Source organism: Antennarius striatus, chromosome 20 (genome assembly GCF_040054535.1).
Source record: "Antennarius striatus isolate MH-2024 chromosome 20, ASM4005453v1, whole genome shotgun sequence".
In the NCBI taxonomy this organism is placed as follows: Eukaryota; Metazoa; Chordata; class Actinopteri; order Lophiiformes; family Antennariidae; genus Antennarius; species Antennarius striatus.
The window spans coordinates 9,954,414-9,979,335 of NC_090795.1; the positions used below are offsets into that span (position 1 = coordinate 9,954,414).

General features: G+C 39.6%; 1 protein-coding gene across 1 annotated transcript in view; it reads right to left on the bottom strand.

Moving 5' to 3' along the window:
- Positions 1-24,922, bottom strand: part of LOC137587902 (early endosome antigen 1-like) — a 93,406-nt gene that overhangs the window by 53,059 nt on the left and 15,425 nt on the right. Inside the window, exons 3-6 of the mRNA XM_068304583.1 lie at positions 23,322-23,392; positions 17,307-17,430; positions 15,597-15,782; positions 14,581-14,868 (exon numbers count right to left, since the gene is read on the bottom strand). Coding sequence (XP_068160684.1) covers positions 14,581-14,868; positions 15,597-15,782; positions 17,307-17,430; positions 23,322-23,392 — 669 coding nt within the window. The remainder of the gene's footprint in view (positions 1-14,580; positions 14,869-15,596; positions 15,783-17,306; positions 17,431-23,321; positions 23,393-24,922) is intronic.

A 24,922-nucleotide genomic window follows, 5' to 3' on the forward strand; every position in this document is an offset into this window, starting at 1 on the left:
CAAGTGTCCAGATGTATGTATCGCCAACCATTTTCCTGGCACAGACAGGCCTCCACACACACAGACACACACACACACACACACACACACACACACACACACACACACACACACACACACACACACACACACACACACACACACACATACACACACACAATGGTGTTACAAAGATGCACAATTCAGCTTGCATGAAAAAAAATCACATTGCTTATCCCTATGTATAGATCTAAAAAATACTGCTACTGAAATTAGAAAATTCCACTAGTTCAAGACAATCAACTAATTAATGATTGATATGGATAAATGCTTTGAAAGTGATATCATTTTATTCCTCTGACAATTTACTTAATTTGATTTAAGATGAGCTTTTAAGAAGTAAAATTGGATTTACTTGAGAAAATTATTGGTTGGTTCAGTGAAAATCAATATTTTTCACTTTATGCACATGTGTGCATAGACGCATACACACACATAGATATATGCATATGTGAACACACAGAATGCCCACTGGCTCTGACACAAGAGGATATTAGTTAGTGTGTGGCTTCCATATCCTGAATGCATAAGGTCGCTGATGGCCTCTATTGATGGACACTGGCGTGAAACCATCACTCAAGTTATGGAGCTTTAATTGGAGACAGCATAAAACGATAAACCAAGGAACATGCATGGCTGAACAGCCCAATGTAAACCATTAATCATAGCACAGGCAAAGACAAGTGGCCGACACATACACACATGCACGCGCACGGGCACATGCACTCACACTGAACCATGCATACAGCTGCAGCAGCACACACCTTGCATTTGTGTGCATATTTGCACAGACACACACACGAACACGTGGCAGAGACAAGTGTCCCAGTCTCATATTCTCATGATAGATGACCCATTTAACTTTGATTTCTGAGAGAAATGAGCTCACCAACGATACAGGGTTACCACACACACACACACACACACACACACACACACACACACACACACACACACACACACACACACACACACACACACACACACACACACACACACACACACACACACACACAACACACACACACACACACACACACACACACACACACACACACACACTTAGATATGAACTCACAGTGCGCTTTTTGTTTATATGTAAATAACCGCTTGCATTATTTTGTAGACATACCCTCTCTCTCCTACACACATGAACAGAGACACACATACAAACACACTGTGTGTATTTACATAAAAAGGGTTATAATATGGGGATGATTTGTGGTATAGGCAATCAGAAGTGAAGTAATTTATCAGTAACAGTGTCTAACACACATTCGTCTGGTCATAAATACAAATCTGCATACACACACAAACATACACCTGCTAGTGAAAACTGCTAAATCCTACAGAGGGAAGAATAAATGAGATGTGGAACAAGTTGGCATTAAGGAAAAACTGTTAGTACAATAGAAAATTTGCTGTCACACACATTACACAGAGCACAAATCCTTGGAGTTAAAACAGAAAGTGACAGACACATGACATGTGTTGTAACGTTGGAATCTTCACATCTGCAGCAGCTGGAAAACAATCCACTGGTGTTTTTAATTTACAAAATGTTTGTGCATACACTTTTTACAGTGTTTTCTAAATCTCTTTATAAAAATAAATCTGGTTTGATTTGTCTTTATATTATTAAAGTTGCCAGTTGCATTTCATCTATGACCAATGCGGTGATTTAAACAGAAGACAGTCCCGTACGGACAGTTCGGTAGCTTTCTTTCTTTCCTTTTTCAATGCTTTGCTTTCACTGTAATGACACAAATGTGAAGACAACAAACATTGTGCAACAGTGGCATTGTTTGAAAGGAGGATATTGTGCTTAAAAATGTGGTAGAAGCAGAAGAAACTGTTTTTGCTCTGCAAAATAAAAAGGAAAATAAAAAAACAGCAGGATGTCAGTAAAATTTTGGACCACATAAAAACATAAGCAACTGTCTAAAGGGCAGAAACAGGCAATTGCAGCCTACAGTCTATATTCTCTATGGATGACATCTACAAAGGCACTGCCTGTCTTGTAGCTGTTGAGTTGTTGTTGTCGTCATTATTACAGTTTTTGCATACTGTAATTTTTCCCGATAAATTAGATGCAGTTTGTATACTTTGGACTCACATTATGTTTTCAAGCAGCCTCTCACGATATGCAAAAGAGTTCTGGTCACAAGTTGCAGTTACGGGCTGAGCTAATGATAATGCTGAGCTAACAGCTGTCAAGATAGTGAGGAAAAAAAGTTACAATATCGCCAAAAACAATTTAGCCAACAAGCTAATTACATAAGAGAAGACTTAAAATAAATAATCTGTATCATTAAAATGTGTCATTCAAAGAATGATACATTCTTTGAATGACACACCCTGATGCATTCTCATATACGCCAGAATTTAGGACCAACTGGTATGAAAAGGTAATGTAGGGTGTCAGTACCCAGTGGCCTAAAATAATTATGAAGGGAAATCCCGGAAAGATACAGAGTTATGTGATGTCTTTATCACATAACAACAAAAGATAGAAATGTCATTAATTAGAGAATAGGAGGCTGCTGTGAGATTAAAAAAAACCCCAAAACTCTTTATTTTAAAGGGAAGTGAGACGTAATTGTTACTTTGATTTAACAAAAGATTATTCTTCCAATGAGAAGTAAATGGAGAGCTGAGAAAGCTCAAAGCATCAACATCAATGGCGTAAACTACTCAGTGGACCGACGTAGAACCACAACGAGAGAAAACAAAAATTACCACCACGTCTCTTCCTTTCTTATCTGTACCATTTCATAATGGTTTTTTTTACAGAATTGTGACTGCAGCAAAATACAAAACAATTTCCGTTCCTGCCTTGGTCCCATGAGTAATTAATTTTTGCCAAGTGTTGATGGTGTAGTCCAGCCCTTTTCTTATTTGGTCCTAGATTGCAAAAATAAAACAAAACAAAAAACACCCAACAATTGGGGGTCTGACACAGCTGGGGTCCGGTGACATATGAGACGGTATTGATATTTAGACAAATAGATTGTGCTTTAGAAGGATAAGAACCTTTCAAACGCACACAAATACGTGCACAGGCATTCCATATGGTGGGTGCAGGCCTTCAGCGCTCCTCTGTCCTCACATGCTTGGTTTCCCCATCTAATTGCTGCTATTCATCAGTGTTTGTGTGTATGTGTGTGTGTAACAAGTGCATCTATAATCTATGACTCTGTGCCACTTTTGTGATTTTGTGGCTGTGCATTTACTCACATCTGTAAGACAAAAGAAAAGAGAAAAAAGGCGACATTCACATGCAAGGAGAAAAGCAACACAACGCCATAGGATATACTGTCCAGTTTTAGACCTGCAAGCTGCTACTTTAAATTGCCAAGTGAATTTGGACTTCATTTTTATCAAAAACAATAAACAGCTTCTTTAGTTATACTATAATAATATAATATTTTAATTCAGTCGTACTACATACTTCTGTAGGGTTTTTCTTATTACCGTTCTTCCTGCTTCTTTTCAGATGTGATTACATGGCTGCAGAAAAGTAGTAACACAGAAAATTAACCAGCAAGGAGATGTCTGAGAAACAACCCCCTCCCAAAAAAAAAACAAAAAAACATCCACACTTTTGATCATTAGTGAATGTTGGGAGTGATTTTTCAACATGGAACAAATTAAAATCCAAAGTGCATCAAACAAGTTAATTGCAACTTAACTTGACTTACAGATATCTAAAGCTGACACATAAACAAATGTGACTGATTGCACTCTTTTAGGCAATCAGGAAAATGTTACAAAAAAATAAACCTGTTTATGGCCTGGGTGGCCAAGAAATGAGTGTGTCTGCTAAATTATGCCCGTATGACAGTGTGTTTGTGTGTTTAATAAGAAGATCCACATTATTAGGTTTTGGGGGTTTTTCACATGTGCTCATATGTTTATGTGTGTGCATGCGTGTGTGTGTGTGTACAACATGATAATTTGTCAGTTTATGTTGTGAGGGGGCTAAACAGATAAGCAATCCACGGCTCAATCCTTCATCCGGCTCTGATTATAAATCAGCTGGAGCTCTCAGAAGCAATCAGCAAGAGCAATCTGCAGCTGGTACAGGCACCTTATCAATCAGAGGGTACCATCACACTGTCACACATGCGCACATATTTTCTTGGTCTTCCATACACACATACATACACCGCCAGACACAAAGGTAAGTATCCCACAATTGTAATTCCACCTCCCTATCCTGCAGCGTCTTCCTTCCTTTTAAAACTTCCTTCTTTTTTCTTTTTCTTTTTTTCTTGTCTTGTGAAACAGGATCACAGAGTTGCAACAACAGTTTCATCCAACAAACTGCCTGGCGGCCACGGAACTGTGCAGAGCGAGGCACATCACTCCTAATTACAGTCTGATATTAATAACAGAGAAAAATATTAATCTTGGAGGTAAACACTAAGCCGCTTAAAGGAAAATTGCAAATAAATCAGATTATCTTATAGGAATATCCTCTGAATGGGCCGAGGGGGTAATGAGAAACCTGGGGCCAACCTCTCTCTCTTTCTCTCTCCATCTCTTCTCGCTCTCCTCTTCTGTCATTTCCCACTCCCCACTCTGCTGCGGGATTGAAAAAGGTGTGACTGCGTGTACGTGAGCACATCTGTGTATTTGTAAAACTCTAGCTCAACCCCTCACCCACCACTACAATCAGCATCACCGCCTTCTTACTCTCTTTCTATGCTGCTGTATTCATTTTTCACCTCCAATTTTATTTTTTCATCAGTCGGGATGGGGGTGGGGTGGGGTGAGGGGGGGTACTGCGGAGCAGATTCAATTAGGTTCTATGATTGGGTCGCTGGCATTCAGGGGGGTCATGGAAAGGTTAAAGAATTCAGTGGCACAAACATGATTATGGTTCTGTAGCATTTGATCAGAAGTACGGTCTGTCATGGCAAAGTAGAGCCCTTGTTCCTTCCACCGGGGGCCGACAGCTTGGCCTGAGTGAGATGTGAGACCTGGTCCGCAGGTTGGTTTACTTAATTATTCCATTGACTAGCAAATCAATGCTGGATAACATTGGAGCCATGATGAGATATAAGGAGATATACAAAATACATGTGTGCACGAAGGTGTGACACGCTGCGACACCAGTGAGCCTGATAATACACAAATATACAGTGTATGCTCTGAAACATTCATTGTCTCTTTCCTAACACACACACACACACACACACACACAAACACACACACTAGCACACACACTGATAGTAGTAGAGTAATAAAGCCCACCCTTGCAGTGAAATTAAAGCTAGTCAATGACACCGCGCGCTGAGTACACTAAATCATTTTTATACTCAGATGAAATAGCCAACATAACGCCATCTCTGTACATGTATCCAATATAACCTGGAGACTATGAAAAAAAAAAACCCAAACAAAAAAAAACAATAAAAAACCCCAACAACTAATCAAATATCATATTGGATGTGTCAGACTCATGTCAAAACAAGAGATTAATACTAAATATAGGAAACATGGTACAATAACAGTATGAGATCTTTTTATATTCAAAATGACCAGGCAGCAGAGAGCACATTATGAGATATTGGATTGATAAACAGAACGGGAAGCTGTTGCTCGCTGAGTATAATAGAACAATAACGTTGCTCCTGGGTTAGCAAAGATTGCATTATGATTTTAATGTGTTTTACGGACACAAGCCCTTCACTGACAGGAAATTATGTCAATAAATAAGCAGCCATACATTTTAAAACAAAGAGAACCACAGTCAATGAAAAACATGCACATACCTAATGGCCTCTGGTTACTATCTTATACAGTAGTACTTGTACACACGTGTCATCATGTGAGACATCGTGAGCACAAAAACTACCAAGAGTCTGTGTGACTTACTGTCCAACATGAATGATATAATAAAATATTACATTTTAAGCAGTTCAGTCTCATTTATGAAATTTTTGATGATCAATGTTTAAGAACGAGGTTGCAATGTTCCCAGATCCATGTAAATACGCATTTATTTCCTGGCACACCTGAATTTGCCCACACGTAGATTTATTCTGACAGCATATGTCAATCACCACATTTTGGGAGTGCCTGTCAATCATCACTTTCCCTCTAATCAAGAAGCCGGAGCCATCAGGGAGCTTTCCCATCTGTCACAATCTTCCACTTCAGGTGTGGAACACCAGTCAGAAGCAACCAGTCAATAGAGCCATTCAGTTCTCCAGTCCACTGGTGTAGCCTATCCACCGGTCTAACACTAAAACATGTCCAACGCTCCCCAATTCCTGTAAATCCCCACTCGCCCCACTAAGCAATCCCCATTCTGTACTCACGATGTGTATTTACATGGCCCACGCCACAGAGAGCAAACAAGCTCATTTAAAAGTTCACATGCTAATGTGTGACATTTAATCCAAACTTTACACGGGGAAAAGGACATGCAACAATAGATTTAGATTCTTTTCCTGTCTGTGAATCTCATCATGGTTCCTCTTCAATATTTATGAGCTGAAATGATGGGACACCTTGGACGGGAGTACAGGGAAGGGGATGGGGAGTTCACATTCTGAAAATTAGACTGTTAGTGATATTTGCTCTCCAAAGTCTCTTTGTCTGATGATATTGTTGATATACACAACTTGCTAATTGTTCTTAGTTGAAGCCACATGGCAGACATCCACTGAATAGTTTCTTAGGAGCCAACCACCATACATGTGATATATAATTATTTTATCATCAATTTGCAATCAACTTTAAACGTCTGGCTTTTCATGACTAGCTGTTGAGTGTCGATTTCTAAAGCGACATCTCTGCAATATCAGCTGCACTTAATTAATGCATTAAATTCCATGCGTTGGCCAGACCACAGAGTGAAACTCTTAACGGTCTGGCATGCAATCTGAAAGGCCGTGTCTGCACACTCAGCCAAAGACAATTTCCTAGAGATACACCAATGTGAATCATTCTCATACTTCGACACTGGATAGAAAGGAAAGTGGAAAAAAAGTCAGCCAAAGAGGTTGTGGTAGGAGGGGTAGTCGGGTCTGTGCACAACTGAGTCAATGTGTGTGACTGTGTGTTTGACCCTGAATGAATTTTTTGGTCTCTCCAGCTGTCGCACAGCCACATGCACCGCATATTATATTCCCATCTTGATTTATGTTTGAACTATACTTTATTTCTAGGTGTTGAGTATTGGGAATCATTTTCATGTTTGCAATCATAACTTCTGGGTTAATCTTGTGATGCGTTCCTAGAATCTATTAGCATTGCATATGTTATATTTTATCAATTATTTCCCCTTTGGATGTCGTGTAAGCAAAAAGATAAGATCACACTCCACTGATCCCCATGAGGAAATCAGGCCTGCATGAGCCACATGAGACTAGATGGTGAATTTTAATTGCATTTATATCTTTTTACTGGTTGTGGGGTATAATTTCACCCGAAGGATGGGAGTGGAACAGCTAAACGAATGTAAGGACAACGATGACTTTTTTTTTCCTCCAGTGAGACTGAGATTACTCCCTGTTGTCTCACTTTATATCTCTTCTTTTTGACTTTCAACTGTATAGTTAAACATCAGAAACAACACTGGGTCAAATGAACAGAAGTAAGAGACGCAGATGACCCCAGTTCAGCATGGTCTGGTCAATTTTTGTGAGTGCCAAAGAAAAAAGGTGATGTACAAACAAGTTCTTTTCAGTCTTTCTCTCACACACACAAACTCACACACACACACACACACACACACACACACACACACACACGCGCGCGCATACACAGATCGACCAGGACAGGCCAGGGATGAGCACACCCCATCTGATCTGTGGCCCGTTCATTCATTAGACCCATGCTCTCCCCTATTGATTTCAGCTTAAATAATGAGAAAGCTTATCCAAAAATCTTTAGCATTTGGGCTCCAACTTAAGGGAATCGATGGGGCCATTTCCCATTTTGAACAGCACATACGCAGGGGTTTTATGTACGGTGAACAGGACAAATCCTGAAGCTGATAAATCAATAAGCCTTTTTGTCGATGAACAGGCATGCTCACACACACATGCATGCATACATGGACACACATGGCTGATGAATGGTATTTTTGAGGCAATTAAAGTGAGCTGTAAACATATGAAGGCCAATCAATTGGTCAGTGAGGTCTATTATCAAGGCTTTAACACTGATTTAGAAGGGGCTTTAAGGAGCCAGCGGCTTTAAGCTTGGCACAGTCATTTATGCAGATCAGCGGCGACTAGCAACCTGCACAGATCAGTAGTGCACTGAGCTAAGCTGCTCACACAACAAGACATCACACATGTCACCACTACAGAGCCTCTACGCCTGTGCATGCAAGAAAAACAGGGGAGTTTTGAAATTTTTGGAACTGCTGATGAACTGCAAATGTAGTACTTAAAAAGCTCATGTTTTATTATTGGCTTCCATTATCTTCAACGGTTTTATTTATTTTATTTAGATGAAAACCTTGAGCTAATAGTTTAGCAACCATGATCTTTTTGCTGCTTATCAAAGTCTTGCAAAAAAAAAACAAAAAACAGCGTCGTCAGTAATGGCACCAATATTAAGAACCTCTTAGTTGCAGGCTTTGTTGAAGAATTGTAACATATATCCCCACAATTGTTCATAAAATAACACTGCAGTTTGTGTTTATGTGAATAAGGAGAGGGAGGAGAGGGGAGGAGATGTGTGATGGGAGTTATATTTTAGAAGGGGTAGACAACCTTGTTTGGAGAAAAACGAATATATCAGTGCTGTCCTCCTCCCCATCCCCACCCCCCAGACTGTTTCCACTTTGCTAGAGGTGAGACACATGCGTTAGCAAAGCTAACCTACAGACAACATTTCCCCAAGGTAATTGGTTCCGCATTAATATTCATTTGATTCTGTATTCAGCGGATATGACAAGTCTCTCTGCTTTCATGCTTTGTGCCTGGGTCTCCTTGCCCACCATATGATGTTAACCTCACTCTTTCCTAATATCTGAAGTGCCACAGTGATATTAGGCTCAACTAAAACCTCTCTCCACACTTAGTGTAATACTTTTGTCTTTGTTTTCTCTTATTCTGATCTGCACAACCCATCCCGTTCTTTTATTCTGCTGGTGTGTTTGCATGCGTTTGTCCGACACATGACATTTCAATTGTGTGTCCAACCAACTGAGGGGGGGGGGGTTGAGGGTTGCAAAGTAACTGTTACCATGGTGAACCACTTAAGCATCTTCTAAATAGCATATTGTACAGAAATGAGGTTTTTTTTAAAAACTTTTTTTTAACTTTCTCTTTGCTTTTTTGTTCTCATGCTTTATTTTCATTTTTCCTTTAATGCTTTACACCAGTCTCCTTGTTTTCTGCTTTGTATCATCTCCTCCCTTTCTTGTTCTCCTTTCCCTCTGTTCATAGCTACATTTCCTTGATTTGACCCTTTTTTTCTTTCTTGCATATTTAAAATTGACTAATTGTACCATTATGGGACCTGTGGTGTTAGAGAATATATTATGCATGGCCTCTGCTGGCAGTGAGTCTGAACGCAGCCTGTTTTGAATCATTGTAGTTCAGTTTGCTAACACACAGCCTTTGTGCTGGAGTGGGGTTAGGGAAGATGGTTTGATAAAATATTGAGGGCAAGCAAGGCAGCTGCAGATGCTAGCTGTCATGTGTGAGCGAATGAATGTTATGACAAGCATGCTTAAGCATTCATGCGAGGAGGAGAATTTGGGAGGGCTTTTCATTAACACCAATATGTCTTCTTCTCCCTGGTGAAGACGCTGCTGGTGTAAGCATGACAACAACAGGGAGGAGAGGAATTAACATCTTGAGAGGAATCTGTCACACATAGAAAGGGGAAAAACAGTCAATACTTCGCATGAGCAAACTGGTTTTTATATTGGACAGGTACCCTTCGCTACGTTACATGTAACATGAAAAATACTAACTGAAACTGACGCTCCTCTTTCAAACTCTAACAGACAGCAAAACAACTTTCTCTTGTTTACCAGAATATCTGAAGGAGTGACGCCGTGCTCTGTGTTGATCAAATAGCTCACAGTGGAGCTGAGCCATGCATTCAAATAGGATGAGAGCAACGGGTTCTCACGTCAGCAGCAACAATGACACAATAGAAATGATTTTTTAAAAGAAGAAACGAGTGTGGGTGGACTCTAGGCTAAAGTTACATCACCCACCATGTTGTTAAGTTGTCAGGAGATTTGACCTGGTAGCAGAAGAGCAAACGCTTGACAGTTTCTGGAGACAAGCGGGAAGAAAAACTATTTGCGGCATTTGTTTGGAGCGAAGCAACGGGCAATCATTACATAACCTTGACAAAGCTAGGTGAAGAGACACTTGAGCAGGTTGAAGGCTGAAATAACAGGACTGTGGAAAATGGTCACTGCTTAAAGGTGTGTGAAGATGCTTGTAGTCCCGCTCCTGCTCACCCACACGGAGTGTGAGCTGGTGGTGGGAGGTCTCAGCTCACCTCCCGGCCACTGCCGAGGCATCCTTGAGCGAGGCGCCCTTGAGCAAGGCGCCGTACCTCTTACAAGCTGCTCAATTGGGGCGCACCCCGAAGTCGCTGCCCGTCACTCTGCTTCCCCATGTACTGTTTGTTGTGTTTACTAATTGCATGCTTACAGGCCACTTGTGTGTTCTGGTTGTATTTCAGGGGCCTGTACACAATTTTGAATCTAACACAAAAATATGTATATGTATAGAGTGTAAAAACAAATTGCCTTGTTGGGGATTAATAAAGTGGACTTCCTTTCTTATTTCTTTCTTTCTTTCTTTCTTTACTCTCTGTCAAGAAGTCAGGGATACAGTCTATAGTTTTGATGAAAATAAGGCAGCATGCACACTACAGTAGTACAGTACCAAAAACATTATATTGTTAGCGTGACATTCTATTAAGGAAAAGTTGTTCAGCTTTTAGCTCACTAAAACTCTATCAAGTCAATCGATACTTTTAGTGACAATCTCTTGAAGTCCAATCAGGGCAAGCCACCATAAGTGGCTTTGACTTGCTGAATGTGTTTGCATAACATAAGCTTTAGATAATGTCATAAATGGCTCTAAATGCTGCAAGGTGCATTAAAAATATGCACAGTCATCTGTTTTACCTACACCTCGATGCAAACATTTTGAATTAATCTTGTTTTCCCTGGTCAAGCAATTCCATTTTGATATTCAAATTTGTATGTGCAACAGTGCATGCTTGTGTAAGGCTGATCTAATCAGTCATATATCAGCTAATAAGCCAAGGACACTGAGGAGATGACTCAGCTAATGTGAGCATGAGCTAATATTAGCATCTCACCCTCATTCAGGATCCATTCTGCACAGAGTAGCATCCTGTGTTTGGTGCTTTCATTCAAGAAGTGCCTTTGGATGCCAGCGAATCCCATTAGCACATTAGCAAACTGTGCCATGGTCTCCTGCTAATGTTGGGTGCAGCATTTGATGACAAATTCTTTTCTTAAAAGCCCTTAAGTCAATTTTGAGGGCAGCCAAGAAGCTGTTTTGAAACGAAAATCCAAGTTCGATTCATATAGATGAAAACCGAGACAGACAGATAGCATATAGCTGACAGGTGGTTGCATGCTTTGAGATGGGAAAATACGTTGGTTGAAACTTTTTACAGATTCTTGCCTCAGCTTCAACACACAATTCGAGTCTCATCATCATGTCAGATAATTCCAATGCTGTGTTTTAACTGAGGCTCTCCATAAAAACTAAACCAGAGGCAGAGCAGCGTTGTTCTGTCAAAGCTAATTCTCATATGCAAATTCACAATAAAATGCATGCATATGTGTATGTCACAAACACGGATGCAGAAATAGCAAACAGATATTGATATAAACAGTATACATTTACACAAGTGAGTGCACAGAAACCGTCTATTAATTAAAAGCCTGAGTATCCAGCTGGAGATGGAAGGAAAGTGACACCACAAATCTTGGAGACTTCCTGTAAGACATAAATCTGTTACGTTTATTCTCTCTTTCCTGGATACAACAAAGCTAGTCTTGTCTGAGTATCTCCCTCCCTCCCTCCCTCCTCTCTCCCCGCAATTCATTAGAAGCACAAGAAACAGTGGTCCAGTTCAAAAAGAATGTACATTCTCTCTGTTTCAGTCGCTCATTCGCTCCCTATGCCTTTGTCTGGTTTATTCCCGTTTTTAACCCACCTCTCCCCTTCTCCCCCATCACTCACTGTCCCTCTCCAAGTCCCTCTCCCCACTCCAATCTAAACACTGTCTCTTCCACATGGCCCGTATAATGAGTGGTGAAGCTAAACGAGAGGAAACACGGCTCACTATTAGGATGGGAATGCTGACTGAAGGTTTTAAACAAACGGGGAGAACTTGAGGCCAAATTGTATTTCCAAGGACATAAACTAATGGAACAGGCAGACATTCTCCGTGCAAATACACACTCTGTTTAAACTACCATAATAGTTGTAAAAATATACGTGTCCATGTGGATCTAACTGAGAGACAGACTGAGGGAAGGCAGTTTAAACCCTTGCATTCTCATATTTGTACATAGGAAAAACACAACTGCTGTTTACATTAGAGCTTTAACCACTTGTTTCGTTGGTGTGAAAAGCCTATTACCATTCTAAAGCATTCAAAGGGAGAATAATAAGGGCTTGAAAAAAATAAATAAAGACTTGCCAACGTCACTGAAAACTAATTAGTCAAATGTGTTTCTAAAGTGCCTCTGATACGCTTTCATGCAGATAAATCAACACCCACATATGAGCACAAAGAGGAGCCCTCCCAGCCGCACTCCACGAGGTTAATAGGGTTATCTAGGCTGATTAGCATAACTAATGAGAATGCTTGTTAACAGATAAGTATTATTTATTCAATTAGTGCTTCAGTGAATGTATGCGTGTGTTTGGATCCCCTTCATCACTGGCACAAGTTCAAATGAAAATGAAGCAAAGCTAAGTAGGCATGAATTGAGACCACTGGGTGCGAGTATGTGTGAGCGCATGTTCACTTCATCATTTATCTATTCAACACACACAGATGCTCGGCATCAGATGCCAGACACCCCGCCCCCTTCCAACTGTGCCAATCATGCCATGCTGCAGCTCTTAAATACCTAATCACCGCATTAGGCTTCTGTTTAACGTAATTAGCATTGGTAACAAGACGAGCTAAGTGTGGCAGGCTGTGGAAGTCACGGCAACTAACATATGTCACCCTGCCAGCACTTTTATAGGCGGCTGAAGAGGACACTTGTCCCTGTCAGGTGGGTTTGTGGCACATTTGCATGTTTCTACTGATTGCTGGCAAACTGAAGTTTGCAACACAATATATATATATATATATATATATATATATATATATATATATATATATATATATATATATATATATATATATATATATATATATATATACACACACACATATATTTATACACACACACATACACATATTTATACACACACATACATATATATATATATATAAAGTGCTTTAAACAATCGAAAAGACTGTGAGAAAAGGTTATACAGATAGAAGGTGGTATAATATCAGTATGGGGCGGGTTCATAGATGTTTGAATTATAATAAGATAAATAGTTTATATACATATATATATGTGGTAATTCCATTTAAGGAGACCAAGCTCTTCACAAATACATTCGTTCATGTTTCCAAATGCAGTCCCCACCTTTTGTTTGTGATTTTCAACATGCACTTGGAGCTGACAGTAAACACGAAAAAAGCAAATCAACAACACTCCCCTAGTATTCGGTGCACAAGTGAAAACTCACAAACACACACACACCAATGCACACAAATAACCACAGAGGGAAAATGAAAGACAGAGAGCGAGAGAGGGAGTGCTACATTTACTGAAATTAAACATTTTCTCATCAGCCTGAGGGTGCAGCAGGCCTACTAATGTATTATTCATCCCCACTTCACAAAGGAACATTAATCAATTATGAAGATATGAGGATCTTAAAGTATAGAGGAGAGACGAAGAGCGGCCCGTTCGTATTAATATGCGGCCGCAATCGTGTGCCCCCACCCTCCACCCCCTTGCTCCTCAAATCAATATTTTGCAGATTAATTTGGAGCGGTTGCGGCGAGATGGAAGGATGGGAGGAAGGGGGGGGGGGTGGATAAGAGAGAGTGTTTGAGGTCTGAATTAAGGTGAAGTGTTTTGTTGTTTTTTTTATGAGGCTGTGTAATGTACATGCATCCGTGTAAATGTACTGCCGTCTTTACTGCTGTGAGGAAACATACTAAAAGAGCTCAATTATGAAAATTTTTTACAAAATATGACTAAAAGTTCTATTCAGACTATTGCACAAATCTAAATTATACCTGATTGAGTGAGTCAGATTTCTAACTTACTCTGTAATTTGGAGGTGCTGTTTAAAAAGCATTATTTCTACTCTTTATTTCCTTAAAATGAAGGAACATCATGAAGAGAAATAACTTTTAGATTCAAAGCTACATAATGTTATTCACTGTTGAACGACCTACTCTCTGCATTAATATACTCACCTCTGAAGTCAAAGTAGCTGCCATGTCTGTCTTAACTGTTTCAGCATGAGCTTCTCTCTCCTCCTCGATCGCCCTCTTCCAGTCGTCATCCCTCTTCCTCTCCTCCTCCACTCGCCTCGCCCACTTTTCCTCCTCTCTCTTGTGTTGCTCATGCAATCTCCTCTCCTCTGCTTTTTGGTGATGCTTTTCATACTTCAGTCTCTGTTCTTTTTCCTTTTGCCTACATCCCTCGTCTTTTCTCCCCATCTCGTCATGAAGCTCTTTTGCTCTCAGTCTCAGCTTGGACAGCTAGTCAGACAGAAGAATTGAAAAAAATTAAGTGCAGTCAGTCACACCTCTGAACTCTTTAAACAAATGAGGTACTAGTACTAGGAGGTACTCAATCTAAAGCACTAATCTAAGGCATTTAAGAGGCCGGCTAAAGGAAAGCAAGATGTCTCAAAAGAAAGAAAGTTCAGCAAAGATGTTGAGGTGTATGACTGGCAGCTTGAGAGGACATTTATGCTTAGCTCATCAGCTTTCTTTATCAGCATTGACTGTACATTAGGAAGTACATACAGTATGTGCAACAAGAATTCATACATGTACACAAATTATTTGCCACTTTATACTTTTAGTGCCCTACAATTCAGAATAGAATACTGAGTTTTTCACTACCGTATTTCACTATTTTTCACATTGGATTTGCTTGATATGTGTTAAAAGTTCATCGTCAAATAAGAAGATTTTGTTGTGAAATTGAATATCTAAAGGATTAGACATTCATTTTTACTATTACTTTACTCATCTCATAAAAACATTTATTTTACAATCGTTTGGACTGAACTAAGGGACTGAACTATAAACTAGGTCTAACTCAATCAGCTGTCTGCTTGAATTAATTAATTTGCATGTATATAATATTGCCATTTATAAAAGGATATTTTATTGTGCGTATTTCTGGTGACATTAAAATGCAGTATTCTTACTTTGTTTGGACATGAGCATTTTCATCTGATCCACGTGAATGCGCCTACCTGAACGTGTGTGTTGGCATCCTCTTGTTGAAGCACCTGAACAATAGCTTGCAGTTTGGTGATGCGAATGTCTTTCTCAGCGATCTCCTTCATGTTATCTTTCTGGATCTGCTGCAGACAAGTGAGCTCGCTTTGCAGGTGCAATAGCCTCTCACTACTTTGCAGCACCCGTGTTGCAGTCTGGAGCTGTGATGGAGTAAAAACATCAAATATTACTTCAATGGAGGAAAGGTTAAGTGAAAGAAACAGCATTATTATTGTGTGTATGTGATGAAGTTTCAGAAATGATGTCGCTTACTCTTTCATTGATGTCATACAATAATTACAAGGTATCTAACAACACATCAGGAGTGTGTGATGTATAATTGTTTTATTAATTGCTGCTGTCACTTTTTAAAGTTCAAGACTTTTTGTTTATGGACATAGTCGTCTGTTATTAACCCATTTAATTAAAGCATTTATATTTAATCCTTTGCAAGTGAAATGACAATTTGTATCTTTTTTTCTTCTGGTGATTGTTAGACAGTATAGAGAACAAAGAATTTGACCCAGTATAATAAAGATAACAATGTTATGGGTTATATAAAGGACAGACTGCAAACATGTTAGTAATACTGAAATCATTACAGATAAAAAAACATGTCAACACTTCCTCAAAAGAAGAATTAAATTTATGCATGAATCTTTTCCATTGTGAAGGATTTAAAGTTGCTTTAATTGGCCTTCAAAGGTGTCAGATGATGGGAATGGCTTCGATTCATGCAGAAAGTTGATTGTTGCTGACAAACACAGATAAAATTCTGTGGCAATCATCTTTATCAGATCTGTGTGTGCATGTGTGCCTGTGCCAGCGGAACCATTCATGCAGCTGTCCTGCAGACATAGCAGTTAAACAGAAACACAAACTGACTGGAGAAATATATCAACAGTTGTTGAAAGTGTGATTAACAGAACAAGCTCCAGCTCCTAGACTTGTTTCTTCGAGGCTCTGTAATCACACAAACCACTAATTAGCAGCGGTGCAAATGAGTCAGCTCACATGCAGCATAAACAAGCAGTAACCAGCGAACACACACATAAACAACCAACAAAACCCGCTTTACCACAAGCTCAAATCTATGACTGACATGTGTGTGTGTGTTTCTGCAAATCCGTGTGTTTGTGTTTGTCTTAACCGTAAGCCACAGAAGACAGTAAAACAGCAGTGGGTATAATTTAGTGACACCCTTTAAGAAGGTGTGGGAAGGCCATAAAAACTCTCCGTTTTAATCCCGGCCAGAGACGCCATGTTTGTTACCCGGGGCTCTGAGATATGCTGGTAATTCATCACACATGCCTCGGCTTCCTGTTAAACCTGACTGCACATGAAGCGCTTCTAGCACAGCTGCCAAACCAATATCGTAAAAAAAAAAAAAAAAAAAGGACTTCCCCGCCTCCCAGACAGGCTTCTAAACAATAACAAGCAAGAAGCATAAAAATCACCTTAACAAATCATTTAACTGTGTCACCAATCTGAGTGAAAACTGCGATGAAGAAAAATCAGAAATGAAAGGATAGAAATAATAATAATAATAATAATAATAATAATAATAATAATAATAATAATAATAATAATAATAATAATAATAATAATAATAATAATAATAATAATAATAATAAAAATAATAATAATAATGTAATATGTGTTTAATGGTGAGTTGAGTTGATCACCTCTCGTTTTTTCTGGTCATTTCCAGCGAGTTCCCTCTCCAGATCAGAGATGATCAGGTCTTTGGTTTTCAACTGGATTTTCAGGTCCTCTATCTCAAATGCAATCTCGACCAAAGAACCCTCACTATAGCAGAAAAGGAAGGTGAGGATGATAAATGGCGAAGAGTAAATATACAAAAATGGCAGGCTTATACTTTGAAAAGAAAATCTTGATGCAATAAACACAGCAAGGTCTTCATAATTTATATGGGAGCAGCCTGAAGGTGGAGAATTTCCAGAACAGGAATTAAAAACGTTCAAAATTAGATTTTAATTAGTGGAGTTGGACAACAATCATCATCATCATACATTCCATGTACAGTAAGTTTATAGACAAATATGTACACGGCATACTCTGATGTACATGTTTTAAAGAATAGGTCAGAAATGTGACAACTACCAGTGAACAAACCTTGAATAATTCAGGTAAAGCTTTCCAATATGAAACAATAAATAAATAATCCATTGACTAAAAAGTATATGGTATGTATGCAATTTATGATACACATTAAAAAAAGCTGTAATTCAAATGCAGCAAAGACATGCTGAACCTCATGACATTTGTGTAAGATGACAGCAACTAGAGCAGATATGCACAAATGTGTGTCTGTGTGTGTACGTGTTTTTCCCAGCGGTGAAAATTCGTTAACTCTGCCCAGACACCTTTCTGAGTCACTAGTGACAGCTGTCACACACCCCAAGAAACAGATCACATAGCACCATGCAGTGTTCTTCACAAACACACACACAAACACACACATGCACACGCACATAAAATCTCATATTTACCGGCAGCCTCATGAGATCAGTTATTCTGATGAAACTTTGCACAGATTAAAAATGTTAAACTCACATTTGATCAAGCGTGTCTACACATTCGCACCAAGAACGGATGGAAAAAGCGAGATTTGACAAAAGTGACATTTGAGGGATCGAGAGCACTGAGAGTTAAATCTTTCACTTCAGGAAAAAAAACAACTTTTCAATGAAGTGAAGTAAAAGCCACAGAGGAGAAGGAAAAAAATGACTTTAGATTATAGTCAGTTTTTGTCTCTAGAAGACAATAGGGAAGTGTGTGTGCTCCTCGGCTGCTAATTCACTTTCTATTCCAGTCTAACTACTGCCTTCCTGTCTCATGAATTCTCATTCTGCTGAGCATTTCACTAGGAGAATGATTTAAAAAGAATGCATAAAAACAGCATACTCTCCTAAGCATGAGCAGAAGCCTTTATATTCCAAAGTGTGTAGACAGAGACAATCTCTCCCTAAAGATATGCATAAATTTCTATCCTCAACTTTTACAAAGGGACAAACCTTTTACAGTTATGTAGTATTTAATGTAATTTTTTCTTATTATTTTAGGGTGTATTAGATGGAGAGAAATAAAGTTTCGTAAAAAGATACTTAAATCACCCATAATTTAGGAAAGATTCTTTGGAGGAAAATGGGTTGAAATGGGAACAAGCTGATAATCAAAAGAGGGCTTTGAAAGAAAAGTAATTGCAACCAATTTTGTCCCTATTTTCACCTGTACAGTGGGACGGTGGCTTAAAGGTGTGTGTGTGTGTGTGTGTGTGTGTGTGTGTGTGTGTGTGTGTGTGTGTGTGTGTGTGTGTGTGTGTGTGTGTGTGTGTGTGTGTGTGTGTGTGTGTGTGTGTGTGTGTGTGTGAGAGAGAGAGAGAGAGAGAGAGTACATTTTTATATGGACAGCAGAAAATGCTCACTACTAAAACTAAAAAACATAATTTCATCTCAGCCAAGTAGTCTTTTAAAACAATCTTTTTAAAAAATCTGTATTTAAAACAAACATATACAAAGACACACACACCAAACGATTATGTAGTCAACAAGGAATCAAAAACAGAAGAAAATAAACCTTTTTTTTATTTAAGGGCACATGCGGTTTTTATTTAATACAACCAGAATTTTTTTATTTCCTTTTTTTTGGAAAAACACATCCTGTATGGAAACACGTCCAAAGACAAATATATTCACGCCGTTCAAAGTGTATGTGTGTGTGTCTGTGCATGCATTCGCGTATGCATTAGCACGGTATGTATGCATGTAAAAAATGAGGCTGCATGATTTACTACATTGTTGGATACAATACAGCAGTTGTGCTAAACAGATGGCACAATGTCAAACAACAGATGAACAGGGAATTCCCATTTAGGGCCTTAAGTGTTGTTATGATTACTGTGTGGACAGGGAGAGCAGTGCAAGTGAGTATGACTGAGGAGTGTGTGTGAGTGTGTGTGTCCGAATGTGTGTGTTTCACCATGAGTGTTTGTGATATTAAAGCCGACTCTCGATATCTCAAGCTGTCACTCAGGCCTATTAGGCAATCCTAACAAAATTAGTCATGAATATGCAGTAATAACATGCAAATTGCCACCCCTTTCCACTGCCCTGTGTGTGTGTGTGTGTGTGTGTGTGTGTGTGTGTGTGTGTGTGTGTGTGTGTGTGTGTGTGTGTGTGTGCGTGTGTGTGTGCCTGTGCGTGTGTGTGTGCCCTCAGGGCTGTAGACATTGGCTCTGTAAACCCAATTCTTTCTACATCATTACAGAAGCAAGACATAATTCATGAGACAAATACAAACATGCATGTAGCCCAGCATTAATGCAAACCCCCCCCCCCCACACACACACACACACACACGCACACACTCAGAGTGGGGATACAGGTGCCCTGCACTGTCTCGTTCGCATGCCAACAATAATATAATGTCGCTATCCACAATTTTCATGTCGGGAAAGGAGTTTTACGGTTCATGCATCCATATTTAATTTTGGAACAAACACAATTTTTTTGTGTGCAAGTACACAAAATGTAGATAGTCTGTTGCCTCTGTGTCCCCAGGGTGATGTTTGACATGGCGCGGGTGCTGCCACAGCAATTAACCTCCCTGTTAATGAGAAGAGCCCTGTCAAGGAGCCAGATGGAACAGGCTGGCAGGCTGCCATGCACATGTGCACACACACACACACACACACACACACACACACACACACACACACACACACACACTGCACGACAAACACAGACACGTATGTATGTACACACATGCTGTGTATGCATATGCACAAAAAATTCTGTCCTGCTGTACACCTAACTGTTGGTGGTTCAGGGCTGCTCATCCCTCCCTTAAGCATCCCTTTTCTCTTCACTTTCTCCCTGCGCTGTCACTCCATGGCTCTCCATCCTTCCATCCATCTCTCCCCTCCCTTCCTCCCTCCCGTGGTCTCTGGCAGCTGCTTATCCACGTCGCAGCACTGCAGATGTCACAACTCACCAGCTGGGAAAACCGCAGGGGAGGAGAAGAGAGGAGATTTAAGAGGGGAGGAGAAGTTTGTTTGAGAGAGAATCAACCATCTGGTTGGGGACTGATTGATTGATTTGTAAATGACTGATTGACTGATTTTTTTATTAGGGTTAGTTGTGCATAAATTCTATGAATGCATATTTATGAATGGAATGTATATGTCCACCTCTCAGTGTCCCTCCCAGCATGTCTGTGTGTGTGTGTGTGTGTGTGTGTGTGTGTGTGTGTGTGTGTGTGTGTGTGTGTGTGTGTGTGTGTGTGTGTGTGTGTGTGTGTGTGTGTGTGTGTGTGTGTGTGTGTGTTTGTGTTAATGAGCGTGGCCCTTGTCCACGGTGCGACCGTTGTGTACGTTTGTCTGCTTGTCCACAGAGCAGCCCACCAGGCCAGCGTATTGATCATTTAGCTAGCCCTAATAGGAGAAGAGGATCCCAACCTGGGAAAGTCAATATGGAGAAAAAGAGACATATCCTCCCCTGTCCTGAGAGACAATTGGTAGTGAGAGGAAGGGGGGGGGGGGGGGCACAAAGAGAGAAGGGAGGGATAGAAGTAAAAGACAGAGATGGAAAGTACTATGTGTCTGTTGCTATTCTTGCAAAGAAAAAAGACTCACTGGACAACAGGAAAGCTACCAAAGTCGTGACGAAAAGAATCATGAACCTCCAGTCTCCTACGTCTAAATACCTTATTACTTTTGTTCACAAAGAAAAGTTTGGATTCTTGAATTAGAACAGTTTCACAGAGAGATACTGCCGGGGTATGAAAGTTAAGTTCCTACCTTTCCCAAATGAGAATCAGGAGATTCTGTCAAAGCTTCTTTTTCCCTAACTAACTTTCAGCATTTGACTGCTTTTGGCAAAGGAAAACAGCACTCAAGTTAACAAGTGTAAAAGAAAAAAAAAAAAAGCTCTGCAGGAGATTATACTAAGGGAAAATAATTAAAAAAAACGAGGGAGATGGAAAATAAAAAAAAACTGACACCCACTCACACATCAATACATCGATGGATCAATGTGAGAGTGTGCTGTGTACACCATTTCAGCAGAAATATATAAATAAATCTGTAGATAAACAAAAAAACCAGAGGAAATGGAAAGTAGATAAAAGACTCAGGTTTCACCATGAACACGTACACATTTACACACACACATAAATATACACACACAGACATACACAGACTCACACGCACACCTGGCTGAGTGATGCTACCCTGGAGGGTGGCTTCAATCTGATGTGTTTAATGTTGATGCTGGTGGCAAGAAACACACACACTCACCCGCTGTTTCAACCTGCCTGTCATTTCATTTCATGAGACCTGATTTACTCATTTCATTTATTTCATTTTTTTAAAAAAATATTATATGAGCAGCCATTTAAAACGCTCAAGGTGTGATGCAAATCCCCACGTCTCTGACAGCGGGTGCTCTGACTGAGGATCCATCACGCCCATCAGTACCTTACACTGAAAAGGCAAAGGAACCCTGTGCAGCCACTCACTAAATTGTGCCACATTGTGCTAGACCGCTGATTCCTGCATGGCTCGGTGCTTTAATTGGCTGCACTGCAGGCTGTCAAACTACTGACTGGTTACTTGAGCCCATATTTGGGTGTATGCTCACTGACAGCTTCTGACAGAACAAATATTGACTGTAATGTTATCCATACATTTTGAAGTCAAAGTAATTCCACCAAACATTACGTCAACCTCTAGGATGTGGCATCTGGTAACATTCTATCATTTTATGTCATATGTTTTAAGTCTAAGATATCACTGGAAGGTGTTTGTCAAATCACAGTGTTAACTTGTGTTGTTATTTAGTCAATTTCATTTCAGTGTTTTCTATACTTTTCACCAATAAAAACAAAATGAGCCTGATCCTTCCATATCATATCACACTTGTCATTCCTGTAGAGCCAGAACTATTTATCGTAATTCATTATTAATCCCACAAGAAAGTCTGCTCTCTGCTTTTAACGTTTCCCTGTTGAGGGTGAGCTTTCTTTCTATTTTGGCATGGGGAAACTGGGGATTGTACCACCAACTTTCTGATCAGTGAAGAACCAATCAACCACCGAAGCCCCAGCCCCCCCTCAATTATGCAGCCACACTGAAAATTGCCATGGTGAAATTTTAACTCTGGCAAAAAATGAAAATTTCTGGGAGTCAAACATTATTACTGGTGTTACTAGTATTACTGGGATCTAGTTAGTCATGCCAAAGTCTGGAATAGGTACATATGTATGAGCATGAAGATTCTGATTCAGAAAATGCTGCTTTGATTAGATATGTGTCGAAAAAGTGTGAAACTTAAAATAAAGATATGTCTTTCCAGCAATGTCTAAAGTGGAAACAGAAAAAAACTCTTTAGGGGCCTTGGAGCACTGCATGGAGGGAAATATTATATAGGGATTTGCATATTGCCATGGGGACGATGGTGTTGCTGGCGCTCCCTAAGGAGCTGGAGCTCCCTACGGAGAGAGCGAATCCCCGAGGCCAACTCCTGTTACCTATCTCAGTACCTGTGGATGTGTGTGATTGTTTGTAGCTGTTTCTTTATAGTTATTTTATTGGAAATAAACTTTTCTTTGGAAAAAAATACCTTCTTGATGAAGTGGTAGTCTGAGTAACCCATAATGGGTTGAATTGTTACACATACCTGTGTATGAGGTGAGCCGTGGGTCCAACAAGATCATCCAGATGCAAAGTCTTCATATCATCCTCAGGCCCCTGTGACAATAACGCCCACTTTATTGAACATTGTGATTGATCACAGAGCTCTAATTAATTATTGCACTCTATTTAGTATCACATTGAGAGATTCTATAGTCTCAAAATGTTAGATTTGTGGTTTTTGTTCATTGAATTGCCTGAAAAACTGAGAGTCAGAAAGTGCTTAGTAAAATAAAAAAAATAAAAAGGGACTTTCTCAGTGGATTCTCATGAGCAGACATGTTAATTGAGCCTGATGGGTTGAAATTTGCATTTCGATGACCACAATGTCACAGTGGGAAGAACAAAAATTAAAAATATTTGTTTTATGATTGTATGACTGAACGATAAAAGAAAATATGGCTGCTTCCTGCTTTCCTGATTTTCAAAACATTGACAGTTGACCAAATTTTAATCAGAGACATGAAAAAATTAAGTGGAAGAAAGAACAAAAAATGAAGCTTGAAATATGGTGAATCTAATGGATTAACAATTGATGTTGAAGCATCACAGAGAGAACCATGCAAGCTAAAAATGTTGGTGGGAAGGTTCAATTAGACAAAGGGGCATGGAGGTCACTCCCCCCTTCAAAAAACATAAAAACAAATTATTTCTGTCACTTAACAAAGTAAAAACACACTGGACATAATAGGGGTGCTAATCAGTGAGGTTATGTGAGGTTTGGAAACAGAAAATGTAAGAGCAGATTAAATAGTGCAGTGTCTACAGTTTCTTTGAAAGGCAGATTGTGTATGCATCAAAATCAATCATGAGCTATTATTAGATCATCACACCTCTAAGAAACAACATGACTGCAGATGAGACGGTTTTGACATCAAGTGGACCATCTGTTCCACTGTCAATAGGACAACAGACTGAGCTGTAGTGCTAGATTCTCAAAATTCCTGACGCGCCATCACTATCGGCCTCTGACCACACCTGCACAGCCAATGGTCCTGGTCCTGGATCTAATCAGCCTTCATTTCTGCTAAGCACTGAAGGATAGCTACTATTTAAGGATGGCACCAGTCAACCATCTTCGAAAGGAAACTGTGCCTATATACACAAATGTGTACGCACAGATACAACTGACTGCATTTCATTTTGATACATTGAGAAAGACATTAATTCTGATGATGTCTACGAAAAGAGAGAGGTATGACTTATGACTTCAAACTCATTGTAAATTATCTTAACCTCATGTTCTAAAATGTATTGTTATGTAATCAAGTATGAATAGACATAAGCAAATCCTTAAAAAAGCAATATTCATGTTGCATCAATTCATAGTTTTTGTGTAGGAAAACAAAGCAAAAAGAAAAATATATATGATCTTCGCAGGATTTTTTTGTTTTGATCTTTGTGGATAATTAAATCAATTGAATAAATTGCAATAAAGCAATAAAAAGAAAAAGGGAAATGCAAAGAAACTGACAGAGAGAGGGAGAGAGAGAGAGAGAGAGAGAGAGAGAGAGAGAGAGAGAGAGAGAGAGAGAGAGAGAGTGTGTGTGTGTGTGTGTGTGTGTGTGTGTGTGTGTGTGTGTGTGT